This window comes from Gekko japonicus, unplaced genomic scaffold (assembly GCF_001447785.1).
Source record: "Gekko japonicus isolate JY-2015 unplaced genomic scaffold, Gekko_japonicus_V1.1 scaffold4372, whole genome shotgun sequence".
NCBI classification, from domain to species: Eukaryota; Metazoa; Chordata; class Lepidosauria; order Squamata; family Gekkonidae; genus Gekko; species Gekko japonicus.
Genome location: NW_015163740.1, coordinates 77,976 through 91,761, shown reverse-complemented (window position 1 = coordinate 91,761; position 13,786 = coordinate 77,976). Strand labels below are relative to the sequence as shown.

The 13,786-nt window shown below is 46.2% G+C and overlaps 1 protein-coding gene across 1 annotated transcript in view; it reads left to right on the top strand.

The window, feature by feature from the left end:
* Window positions 1-484: 484 nt before the first annotated feature.
* The window catches only part of LOC107107577 (cadherin-13-like), a gene marked incomplete at both ends in the record, with an annotated part of 64,348 nt that continues 51,046 nt past the window's right edge, over window positions 485-13,786 (top strand). The window contains one exon of the mRNA XM_015407885.1: window positions 485-625. Within this exon, the coding sequence (XP_015263371.1) occupies window positions 485-625 (141 nt within the window). The remainder of the gene's footprint in view (window positions 626-13,786) is intronic.

The window sequence follows — 13,786 nt, the reverse complement described above, 5'->3', positions numbered from 1 at the left end:
CGTCACTTCCGTGTGATGTCATTACATCACACATTCTCCCCACTCCCAGTAAATCCCTCCCTGTTCCCTCCAGGGGAACTAATCTCTCTACTCTGAAGATCAACTGTACTTTTGGTAGGCCTCCAGACATCACCTGGAGGCTGACCATATTTGAAGCTCTGGGGTGAATTTGGATCGAAGAGGCCACTGGAACAAAACAAAACCAACAGAGGTGACCTGTCTTAGTTCTGTAGATGCTTTTTCTACCTTCCCAGCTATGCAGGATCTGAAAAATGTTCAGCAAATCCTTCGCCTGATGGTTTTATGGAGGGAACACAACTTTTAAGCATTTTAGTAATTCTTAATTATTTAAATCATTTATACGCTGCCTTGTAACATAAGGTTCTGGGGTTTTTTTATTCCATCCTGTCCAATTTTCTGTGGCATACAGTTGGCCAATGAATGAAATTAGTATAACTTTTCTTCCTTCTCTCTCTCTCTCCAGACTATGGAAAATCCAAAATATGAGCTCATTATAGAAGCCAAAGACCTGGGAGGCATGGATGTGGGATTAACTGGCACCGCCACGGCAACCATCGTCGTTGACGACAAAAACGACCATCCGCCAGAGTTCACCAAGAAAGAGGTAAGCATTTATTTTGCATGGCAAAGCTACTGATCAACAGTAGAAAAGAGCAAGAGTCCAGTAGAGCCAGTTTGGTGTAGTGGTTAAGTGCTCAAACTCTAATCTGGGAGAACCAGGTTTGATTCCCCACACCTCGACTTGCACCTGCTGGATGACCTTGGGCAAGCCACAGTTCTGATAAGAGCTGTCCTTGAAAAAGAGCAGTTTCTGTCAAGAGCTCTCTCAGCCCCACCTACCTTACAGGGTGTCTGTTGTGGGGAGGGGAAGGGAAAGGAGTTTGTAAGCTGCTCTGAGACTCCTTTTGGTAATGAACGGCGGGGTATAAATTCAATCTCTTCTTCTTCGTCTTCTTCTTCTTCTCCTTCTCCTTCTCCTTCTCCTTCTTCTTCTAGAACCTGAAAGATTAACAAAAATTTTGGTAGGATATAAGCTTTTGTGAGCCACTGCTCACTTCTTCATATACTTTTTTCAGGTAGTGAGCAGGGACTCACAAAAGCTTCTCCCCTGCCACAAGGTTTGTTAGTCTTTCAGGTGCGCAGGGCCTCACAAAAGCTTCTCCCCTGCCACAAGGTTTGTTAGTCTTTCAGGTGCTCCTGAACTCTTGCTTATTTCTGCTGCTGCAGACAAACACCGCTACCCATCTGGACCTAATAATTAACAGTTGTTCTGGAGCACCATTTTGGGAGGCTCGAGGGAGGTTTTCTCCGTAGATAAATATTTTTAGACTACATGCAATGATGCCTGTGGGAGCAGTGACGTTTCTGGCTAAGTCATGGTTTCTGCACACCAAGTAACTGGTTGGAATCCACACCTATGGCTCTAGACATGCATGCTAAAAGCAAAAATGAATGAATGAATGAATGTCCAAGGTTGCAGTGGAATGAATGAATGTCCAAGGTTGCAGTGGGTTGACTGAAATGGATAAGTTGACAAACAGGGCTATTTTTGGGCAGGAACGCACAGGAACGGAGTTCCGGCTGACTCCCGAGTTGGCCACGCCCAGCAGGAACTTATTCGCATAACAGGCCACACCCAACAGCAGAAACTCATTAGGATTGGCTACATTAGGGGTGTGTGGCCTAACATGTAAAGGAGTCCCTGCTACAAAAAAAAGGCCCTGGGTTTTGACAACAAACAAGGTAAACAGAATAAGAAGCAAAAGGAGGGTGTGGCTGGATGACCACACTTCTGGTAACATGGGGGTGCAGACTAATATGCTAGTGAGCTGTGCTGTCAGGGGTGTGGCCTAATATGCTAATGAGTTCCTGCTTTTGGGTGTGGCCTACTATGCTAATGAGTTCCTGCTGGGCTTTTTCTACAAAAAGAGCTCTGACTGTTGTTGATGTGCAGTATGAAAAAGTGACCGTGGTGCAAAAGGGTGAGACACACCCAGCCCATGAGTGGGGACGAAGAGGACACTGTCACTAGAATAGTGGCCACCAGGGGCAGGAAGGAAGAGCTGCCTCCAAGCAGGTTCCTGCCCAAGGAGATGTTTCATTCATGTCTCCTGGCAGGCTGAGAGAGAGAGAGAGTGGCCAACCAGCTGTGCCCCTGGCCCCGCTCTCTCTGCTATATTAATCAGATCGGGCAACACTGTCCCATTTGCTAAGGGAACCTAGACATGCTCCCTTCTTGGTGATTATCTCTGCAGGTTGGAAAGTGTTGACCTGGTGGTCAAGGGGACCAAGGTGTACTCTTGGACTTCTGTGACCTTCAGGGGGCTCCTGGAAAGGAACATGGCCAGCAGTGTGTGGGCTCTGCTGAAAAGAGAAAGGAGGTGACAAACTAGGGAAGGAGTAGTCTTGAAGGAAGCAAATGTCCTGGGAGCTGGAGAAGGCTCGGGCTGGCCAGGACTCCCTTTTCTCCTTCTGAGGCAACTGTAAGTTCAGGGGCAAGGGTTCGGTTCCCAACATTGTCTTGGCAAATGCCGGGAGATTGGGGGTGGTGCCTGAAGGGCAGAGGTTGGAGAGGATGTGATGTGATCATCTCCAGATGATAGTCTAGACCAGACGTCCCCAACATGGTGCCTGCCAACCCCATCCCTCGTGCCCAGCAAGTGTTTTGAGAAAGTCAGTGGGTCCAGGTGGGGCTTTTGCCCAGCAAAGATTGCCCAGGGATTGAATCGGCCTTGCGGGTTTTTGAAAACATTGCTTTGGCAGCAGCTGCCACCACGGCACAAGAAGGTTCACTGTGTGACTGAAAGTATGCTGCAGTAGCCATTTTGTGGCTGGATCCACTTCCGGCAGGAGCCCTTTTGTGACTGTGACCACCACGCTGTGTCAGAATTCCAAAGGTACCCACAGGCTCAAGAAGGTTGAGGATCCCTGCCCCAGGCTGTTCTAGGATGTCCCCCGGAAGTGACGTCATTGTTGTTATCCATTCAGTCGTGTCTGACTCCTGGTGATTTTATGGGCCAGCTCTCTCCACATTTTCCAATCTTGTCCTGTTTCTTTGAGTCGTTCCATGCTCATGCTTGGTGTCGACTTTTATGGTGTCTAGCCACTGTGTTCTTTGGTGGCCCGGTTTCCTTTTGCCGCTAACCAATCCAAGCATAATCGCTTTTTCTAGTGAGTTCTTCCACACGACACGGCCGAAATAAGTCAGTCACAGGTTTATTATTTTTCCTTCCAGTAACATGTCTGGTTTTATGCACTCCAATACTTGCTTGCTTGTCCAATACTTGCTTGTTCAAAAGGGAATTAGATAAGCATATGGAGCAGAGGTCCATCAGTGGCTATTAGCCACAAGGTATAGATAGGGGCTCTGGGGCAAGTGATGCTCTGTTGGTGCTTGGGGGGGGTCAACAGTGGGAGGGCTTCTAATGTCCTGGCCCCACTGGTGGACCTCCTGATGGCACTGGTATTTCTGGCCACTGTGTGATACAGAGTGTTGGACTGGATGGGCCTTTGGCCTGATCCAACATTGGCGTCTCTTATGTTCTTATGTCACCATTGCTGTCCAAGGAATGCACAGGAGCCTTCTCCAGCACCACAGCTCAAATGACATCACATCCTCTCCAAACTCTGCCCTCCCCAGGTACTTCCTTCCAAACCTACAGACATTTACCATAGAGACTCGAGGAAATCCCTTGAGTGTCACTATGTGGAGGCCATTTTGTTGTCCTCACTTCCTCAGGGAGAGGTAATTCCCCAACCCAGGTCAGTCAATGGGAGCCTTATACAAGGGACCCACCCTGAGGCACGGTTTGATTTATCCCCAGTTTATTCAGATTCACAACTTTTTGTTTTGTATGCTTTGCCAAGAACTTCCCTTCCTCTCCTGAAATCTTTTTTTCCCCCCTCCTTGCCTGCTCTGCTGAAATCTGAAAGTGCTGGTCTCGATCTGAAATCATGCTAAATTGTGTGGAAAAGTGTAGGAGGGGAGTAAAAGCTAATATTGACGTGTGTCTTCACGATCAGTCAATAGAAGTGAAAAGCATCGTGTTAACTGGCAGCGAAGTGAAGGAAAGCCACCGTTGGTTGCGTCCTGCCACTGCTGACTGCTGACACACATTTGCATTCACTGGCCTGTCACCTGTTTTTGCTTGTAATTTAGCTTCATTTCATTCAAGACCTGCCATAGGAAACTCAATGGAAATCATTATTTATTGTGAAGGTGCTAGAGAGCATATTGCCTTTGAGGGGAGCTCATTTTGACACTGCTACAATAACTTCTCCAATATCATAGCCAATGCTCCCTCTAAGCTGTGGAGTCCTGTGAGCAAGAATTCTACTTTGTGAGCTACTGGCATTAAAGTTGTGAGCGGGCAATTGGGCTGCTGCATAAATTAGTCTGATCTGGAGCCCTCCTTCCTGAGCTAAGACAAAAATGTATGAGCCGGAGGCTAAAAAACTGTGAGCTAGCTCACACTAACTCAGCTTAGAGGGAACACTGATCGCCTCTAAATTTATTGGGTTTCACTGAAGAATGGATTCTGTTCTGAAAATACATATATACATACACATATACATAGATACACCATTTTTTCTTAATATTTAATATTTATGTTTCTTATTACCAAAATTTTGCGTGTTGTGGTTTTAATTCATTTTTTGTGTGTGTTTTAATCATATTTTGTTGTTTCAATATATATGTATATTCTGTAAGCCGCCCCGAGCCCACCACGGCAGGAAGGGCGGGATACAAACTAGTTAAACAGAGTTTAATTCTTGGTATAAGCTTTCACGTGCATGCACACTTCTCTACCTATATGTAAGGATTGAGGAAGTCTGTTTCAATGTATCTGAAGACGTGTGGATGCACACAAAAGCTTTCACCCAGAATTTAACTTGGCTGGTCTTCAAGGTGCCACTGGACTCAAAGTGTGTTCTATATTAAGAATTGTATACCTCCGGCTTCTCGGAGATACTGCTCATTAGGGATGCATCAATATGCTCGTTTTCTTTCTGTTTCCGAATGTTGTTGTTGTTTGTAAAGGGCCATGGAGTCACAGTTGCCTTCTGGCCACCCCATAGGGGTCTTCAAGGCAAGTGAGAAGCAGAGGCAGCTTGCCATTGTCTGCCTCTTGTGGTCGCGACCAGGGCTATTTTGGGGCAGGAACGCACAGGAACGGAGTTCCGGCTGGCTCCCAAGTTGGCCACGCCCAGCAGGAACTCATTAGCATAATAGGCCACACCCAACAGCAGGAACTCATTAGGACTGGCTACATTAGGGGTGTGTGGCCTAACATGCAAAGGAGTTCCTGCTACAAAAAAAGGCCCTGGGTTTCAACAACAAACAAGGTAAACAGAATAACAAGCAAAAGGTGGGTGTGGCTGGATAACCACACTTCTGGTAACGTGGGGGTGCATCCTAATGTGCTAATGAGCTGTGCTTTCAGGGGTGTGGCCTAATATGCTAATGAGTTTCTGCTGTTGGGTGTGTCCTATTATGCTAATGAGTTACTGCTGGGCTTTTTCTACGAAAAGAGCCCTGGACTCGCGACCCTTTTCCTTTTGCCCTTTTTCATTGCCGACACTCCTGATTTGTTTGTTTCTTTCACACCAGTTTTATGATATGTGTGTAAAATGTGTCATTTGTGTTTGACACGAGAATAATGTTACAGCAGAGTAAATCTCATGGGGAGAGAAATAGGCATGAGGAAACAAAGTGACATGGAAACGAACGCCCACGGGTTCTATTTGCACAAGGCAGAAGCCAAGGTGTAACGGGGGTTTTCGAGCGAAACTGGCGGGAGTGGAATGTGCCGACAAGACGCAGACAACGTCTGGCGACCTCGTACGGTTTTCAAGGCAAGAGACTAACAGTCGTGGTTTGCCATTGCCGGCTTCTGCGTAGTGACCCGGGACTTGCTTGGTGGTCTCCCACCCAAGTACTAACCAGGACTGACCCTGCTTAGCTTCTGGGATCTGAAGAGATAAGGCTAGCCTGGGCCGTCCAGGCCAGAACTACCAAGATCAGTTCCTCTGGAGAAAATGGCCGCTTTGTAGGGTGGACTCAATGGCATTGTACCCTGCTGAGTCCCTTCCCTCTACAAATCCTGCTCTCCCCAACCTCCACCCCCAAATCTCCCAAAATTTCACAGTCCATACTTGCCAACCCAGAGGATACAACTAGTCAAGATTTTGACATATCTGTGACTGGATCTCTATCTGAACGTTTTAAAAAAAATAAATAGTAGCTAGGAAGGTAATTTGGATTGGAACCATGCTGTGCAGATGTATACCTCCGCTGTGCACTAGTATCCAGAAAACACGCGGCACAGGAGGGCGTCTGATCATGGGAGCGCTAGTATCCCATGGCATCCGGCGCCCGTCCACGTCCCGTCACAAACTGGATGTTTTTCGTAAGCGCATGCGCACAAACAGGAAACTGAAAGCAGTGCTGCTCTGTGGAACTGCGCGTGCGAGGGCCTCAGCAAGTCTAAATCTGGCCCTGCCTACAGGGCTGTTGTACGGAGCTCGGCTGCATGCAGCCATTCGACAGCACTGCACAAGCAGTGCGACCCGAAACATTAGAAGGGTGTCACTCCGCTTAGGGCTACATGGCCAACCACCCCCCCCCCCCCCCCCCCGTGTTATCTGGCCCATGTGACCGGAGCCAGAGTTGTGCAACAGTGGACTCAGCTTCCTAAAGAGGTGGTGAGCTCCCCCTCACTGGCAATCTTGAAGCAGCATCTGGACAAAAACACTTGTCAGGGATGCTCTAGGCTGATCCTGCATTGGGCTAGATGGCCTGGATAGCCCCTTCCAACTCTGCGATTCTATGATTCTGTATAAAACAATTCCATATAAATTCAGTTAAAAACCTACAAACCAACTAAACTACATAATGGCAAGATGGTAATACCTAAACCGCGTGGATGTACTGTGTATGACTCAGGAGAGGGCCATCAAGTAATAATTGGGTCCCACCCCCAATCTGTGCTACGTTGATATAATTGACAGCCTAGGCTGGTTGAAAGCAATTGCACATTGATTATAAAGACCGACTGCCATCAGCAAATTAATTTCCCCTTTCCCCCCGGCCCAGTCTTGACTCATATCAGGTTCTCCTGTGGCTTCTGTTGATCATCACAAACACGCTGAGAGTCCATTCACCTACCTCCCAGTGCCTTGTCTAGTCTGGTCATTAGCAGCATGCCAAGGCCAGTCTGTCTGTAAGTAGGATTTGAACACAGGAGTTCAAGACTGCACCAAAAACAAAACAGAAAAAAAAGAAAGTCCATCTGTTTTCTGATTTATTAAGATTAGCGCTCACTGTGTGAGCCTGAAAGCCATTAACAAATATATAGATGTATACAAATATATAGATGTAAACAAATATATAAACAAATATATAGATTTATACATCGAGGCAAAAGAGAAATGGCCTGGAAGAAAGCAACATTTAATAAAAAACAAAGGCCCCGTTCACACGGAGCATTTGCTGCACTGAAAGCACGATTGTCCCACGGATTTTCCGGGCGCGATCACACCGGAACATCTGGGAGGCATAGTGGACCCGTGGCTAACACGTGGCTTCTCGCCAAAGATGCGGAGTAAAAAAACTACCACATATGAGGTACTCGTTTCTGGAAAACGCGGGGCTAGGGAGGGCGTCTGATCACATTTCCGCGTGAATCCCATGGCATCCGACGCCCATCCATGTCCCGTCGCAAACCGGATGTTTTTTTCAAAGTCACCACAGGATGCGCACAAATGATCATGCTTCAGCGAGGAAAAAAAATCCCGTTTGCCACGGAAGTGGTGCCTAGCGATTGCCGGTGTGATCACGCCGCACCACTTCTTTTCCGCTGGGCATGTTGTCGGTGGGATGCTCTAGCATTCGTCCTGAAAACTCTATGATATCATAGTCCTGAAAACTCTATGGTATCATGTCCAGGAAAGGTCCCGGAGCAGGAGCTCCTCCCCCCGCTAAAAGCAGGTAAGGGACCTCGTAGAGTGATGATGGGAGCCTTCTGGAACATCGTCCCTCTAGAACACCTTAAACCTCCCACTGCTTCTTTGCCCAGGCAATTACCTTCTTCGGTGGTCACCTACCGTCAGGGTCCAACCTGGCCGGAAGTCACGGGAAGTGCAATGTTGACGTCTGGTGGGACTTCTGGACATTTTTTTTTAAATGTAAATAACCAACTCATGTTCTGAAGTAGTTTTGTAGCTCATCTCCATTTTGGATGGATGGATGGATGAATGGTGATGATGATGATGATGATAAAGAAGATAGATAGGTAGGTAGGTAGGTAGGTAGGTAGATAGATAGATAGATAGATAGATAGATAGATAGATAGATAGATAGATAGATAGATAGATAGATAGATAGATAGATAGATAGATAGATAGATAGATAGATAGATAGATAGATAGATAGATAGATAGATAGATAGATAGATAGATAGATAGATAGATAGATAGATAGATAGATAGATAGATAGATAGATAGATAGATAGATAGATAGATAGATAGATAGATAGATAGATAGATAGATAGATAGATAGATAGATAGATAGATAGATAGATAGATAGATAGATAGATAGATAGATAGATAGATAGATAGATAGATAGATAGATAGATAGATAGATAGATAGATAGATAGATAGATAGAGATGATGAAGTAGGTAGATAGATAGATATATGATGGATGGATAGTGATGATTTGTCATGTGGCACGAGGGCCTGCTGATCCGACAATAGAAGTTCCAGGACCCCTTGGGGTCCACAGCACTTGTTCTGATGATCCTTGGGTGCAGGCCTGAATGCTAGGGTCGCCGGTTCTGGGTTTGGGAATACCTGGAGTTGTTTTTTTTTGGGGGGGGTAGGGTAGAGCCTGGAGAGTAGGGATGCCAGCCTCCAGGTGGGACCTGGGGACCCCCCGGAATTACAGCTCATCTCCAGACTACAGAGATCAGTTCCTCGGGGGATGGGGGGGAATGGATGCTTTGGAGGTTGAACTCTCCAGGCCCCACCCCCAAATCTCCTGGAGTTTCTCAACTTGGATCTGGCCACCCTACCCTTCCATTCCCCGCCAGTCTCCAGAGACAATATGGCACAACCCTGCTGGGAAGAGCAGGGTTTGGGCAGGGGAGGGGCCTCAGCAGGATGTGATGCCACAGTGTCCCATGAACAGATGCGATATCACAGTCTACAATATACAGAAAGAAAGCAAGCACTGTGCAAATAGCGCAGACCACAAGTGCTCAAATAGTAATGCAAAAAGAGTAAATGTATATAAGAAGAATAACAGGGGGCCACATATACCAGTAAAACCAAATCACATCATATAATGTACAGGTCCATGACTAATGCAAGTCCATAAACGCTACACAGACAAAATGCAAGTCCATAAATGGTGCACAGACAAAGACGAAGACTCCGGATTTTGATCTTCGTTTCGATAGCTCTTCTTCAAGAAGTTCACACTACTTCATGAAGTACTCATAATGTACAGAAGACTTTACAATGGTATATGTAGGAGGGAAAATCCTCAGCACAGCCCTCACAGTGTATAAAAGCCTTCAGACCAGTATTACAGGAAAGAACTCAATCCTATTATAATCATTCAAAGCCACGCACCCGATCAGTAATAGAACAAACTCTCCAATAGCCGGTAAGCCTCCTCTGTCGGCTGGACTTCAGCTGGAACAGCAGGAGATCTCCAGGTGCCACCTGGAGGTTGGGAACCCCTCTGAATGGGCTTGTGTTTTTTAAAAAATCCCCATTGGCTCTTGGAAACATTAGCTATTATAAGAACCTAGTACGTGTTAACATGCCCTGCCGATTAGCGGAGACGCAGCCAATGAATTAATTAACCCCCCAAAAAAGGAACTTAAATTATGCGGGGAAGTGTGTGTAGATTCGGCCATTAATTGAATTTGCCTCCAGGTGTGCCCCCCCTCTCTTCAGTTAGGACGAGAGGAATTAAGAAACAAACGCGAGGCTGAAAATAGCCTTTTAAAAAATTACACTCATTAACGAAAGGAACACACATGATGTAACCTTTTGGGGTGTAATTACAGTGGTGATGAAATAAGAGCCTATAATTCTACAACGGCGTCTCAGGCATCTCCTGCTGCCTTCCTTGTTCTTCCTGTTGTAGGGAAGCGGTCTGGATTCTTTATTTGGGTGCCGATTGCTAATCTCTTCCGAGGGAAGAGCACACTTGATGACCACACTTAAAATGACCTCTCCCCAGAAATAAACCAACGTAATTATCCCATGAAAATGTAACACTCATCGTTATACAGCTAAGTCTGGGTCCAGTGACACCTTAGAGACTAACGAGATTTTTGGGATATAAGCTTTCTAAGGAAGGGAGCTTTTACTCCTAAAAACTAATTAAAGGTAAAGTTTTCCCTTGCTCGAAAGCCAGTCGAATCTGACTCTAGGGTTGTGGTGCTCATCTCCGTTTCCAAGCCGAAGAGCCAGCGCTGTCCAAAGGTGTTTCCATGGTCATGTGGCCGGCATAACTAAACGCCGAAGCGCATGGAACACTGTTACCTTTCTGTGGCCGGCATAACTAAATATACTAGGTTGGCAGGAGCTGGGGCCAGAGACGGGAGCTCACTCCGTCACGCGGCACTCGGGTCTCGAACTGCCGAACTACCGACCTTCCAGTCTGCAGCTCAGCGTCTTCACCTCTGAGCCACCATGGCCTCCCCAAAAACTAATTAATGAATTAATTATCATATGGTTGTGGGTGTACTACCGTGTTTTCCCGAAAATAAGACACTGTCTTATATTTATTTTTTCTCAAGAAGACACACTAGGGCTTATACCACAAATGCATAGAAATTCCGCTAGGGCTTATTTTTTGGGTAGGTCTTATTTTCGGGGAAACAGGGTATAGCCAGGGGACCCAAAGATTGGCAACCTGAAATGCTAGCTGGTTTTTTTGGCCTGAGAGAGCTGTGTACAAAGGTGTACAAGTACAGTTGTAAGAAACAGCAGACTTTGCAGAGAGAAGGCAGAGTTAGAGAGCTCTAGTCCTGTTGAGCCGGTGATTTGATTTATGAGTGCTATCTTTGATTTGCTCTGAAATGGTCTTGCTTCTGCAATTTGTTCTTCCGCTGGCCTCCCTCGGCTTTTGCCTCTGTTTACTTCCACCTGGAGATATTTTTTTTACCAGTCCCCCCCAATGAAGAACTGACCCACATTATCAGCCGACAACATAATTTAGGCTGCAAGAACCTTTGGTGTTTATTTTTCATCTGGGGAGTGGCTTCAGTTGGCTTAACTTATCTGTGTTCCCTCAAGGGGCATTTTTCAATTCTGAATGATTGGAGGCTGCGGTCATCCTAGTGGAAGTCCATTAAGTTGCAAGAGGGACGCGGCAGGCTTCAGAAAGTCAGAACTAGCCATTACAGGGGCACTGTGCTCACCGGTAGATTTTGGATGTTTACTTCATCTTTTAAAAAAAATGAAAAAAGGTTACTGAGGGAAAAGTGGGTTTGTGATAACCCGGGCATGGGGCAATCAGTGCCATGTACTGCTGGTTACTTCTGCTAATTTGCGGAACAGTGTTTCTTTAAAACCTCCAGGCTGGATGGGAAAATGTGCATCTGAACAGGAGCTGCTTCCGTGCCAGTCTGCTGCTCCTGAAAGATGTTCACCTTAAAGATTTTCACCTTATATTTGTTTTTCATCTAATATTTATGGGCCACTTTGGTTCAAACTGCCACTTTCTCATGCTACAAACCATGCATAAAAAGACTGGTAATTAATGGGTTGCCTTGCTTCCTGAAGCCTGGGCCATTACTGCAGAAGGAGGATACATGCTTGAACCCAAATCCAGGTACCAAATGTCTGTTTAGCTTCTTACAAATGTCTATTAGTCACATTGACAGCTATTAATAAAACGCTGCCATAAGGAAGTCAGCTTCAAAACTGGGACTAATTCTCTCTCTCCACCTCTCCGCATTGCGTGTGCGTGCATTTTCATTTCTCTGGAAAGGAGGAGAGAGGAGGGGGAAAACCTTTACTAAACTTATATTATTCGAATTGAAATTAATGTTAAAGGTCTACAGTTCAAACAGTAGCATATTTTCCTTTTCCACCCGGCATAATTATAATCTGCATCTAGTTAGCTGGGAAATGAATATCTGAAGATTAAGCGGTCTTTCAAATTTGCATGATAGTTTTAATTGCAATTGAAAAGGCCGCGATCAATAGCCATCTTCTTCAGAAGATGCTGATGTAACAATAAAGCGGGATACTATGTAAAATGATATCTGAACGGAGGCGGAGGGCTTGGACCTTGGAGATGGCTTCAGCCACCGCACTCCCTCCTCCGTTTATGTGATGTTCACCTATTTGGGTTGCCAGCTTCCAGCTGGGGCCTGGAGATCTCCAGGAATCCCAACTCATCTCCAGACTACACAGATCAGGTCGCCTGGAGAAAATGGCTGCTTTGAAGGGTGGGCTCTGTGGCATTAGACCCTGCTGAGCTCGGTCCCCTCCCTAAACCCTGCCTTCTCCAGCCCCCCAAATGTCCAGGAATTTCCTAAGTCATAGTTGGCAACCCTGTCACATATGTCAAAATCTCCTCCATGATCATTCTGTGGCACATCCTGGTCTCTGGGTCATGTGGTTTGCCTGGGACCAATGAAAAGGATCTGTTTCTTGATTCATGGCCCCTGGCCCCTACACAGGGGCCACATTCAGACTGGCAGTTTGGCCCGGCAGGGAAACGTTTCAGGAGCGGATTAAAGGGGCGGGTTCACACAGGCACATGTTTCAGGCGTCCCCCAGCCGTACTCAAGCCGCCTTGTGCCGCTTCCCTCCCGGGTTTAAAAGATAGCAGGTGAAAGTGGAAGCAAACCGTGTGTAGAGCGCGTTGATTCCAGTTCCCTGAGTGTGGACGCAAGCGCTGCTAAGGCGGGAACAACCCACAGTCATTGATAATAGGCACCGGCTGTGTCTGTGGGCAGGCACTGTTGGCGCCTGCGCAATCCTGCCCTATTTGCCACTGCGCCCATGCACCCATGTTTTGAGTAATTATTTAGAAAATCTCCTCCTAGAGAGAGAGAGAAGCAAGATTGCTGGTAGTTTTCAGTGCCAAAACAGAGAGACAATACAATATCTTTATGGGGGGGGGGGAGACATTATTTGAAGAGAAGTTCTTTCTTTTCCTTTAAAAAAATACATCTCCAGATTCAAACTTTCTGCGTATTAATTTGAATTCTTTAGATATCTGTTTGACTGAGAGGAGCACCTTATTCAAGAACATTGCAAAGTGGGTGGGAGGGAAACCAGTTTACTGCAGTTTTCCTCTACCTATAACATCATTAGACTTGGACGTAGGCCATACCCGTGTTTTAACATTTCTCTTTCGAAGGGCAGCAGCAATGCTTTCATTCCTTTCTGCCAAGGTCACCAAATTTATGCAGTTGTCTTTGTAATCTCCCTTATAAATAAAAGCCGAATGGTGGTGGCACTTCTCTAGAACATTCCACACGCTCCAAAATCAGTTCGCTCTCTGATCTGTCATTCAGAGGGTCTCCCTATCCACTGGCTGCTTTGCCTGAGTCCTGCCTCCAACATTCTAAACAGTTTGCTGTTCCTCTCCTCCCCATAGCCAATCAGAACACAGAGGTTATTTACATATGCAGCCTCATTGGCCTTTGCCTCGGAACACAGAGATCGTTTGCATATGTGACTTGATTGGCTTTTGCCTCTAACATCCTAAACAGTTTGCTGTTCT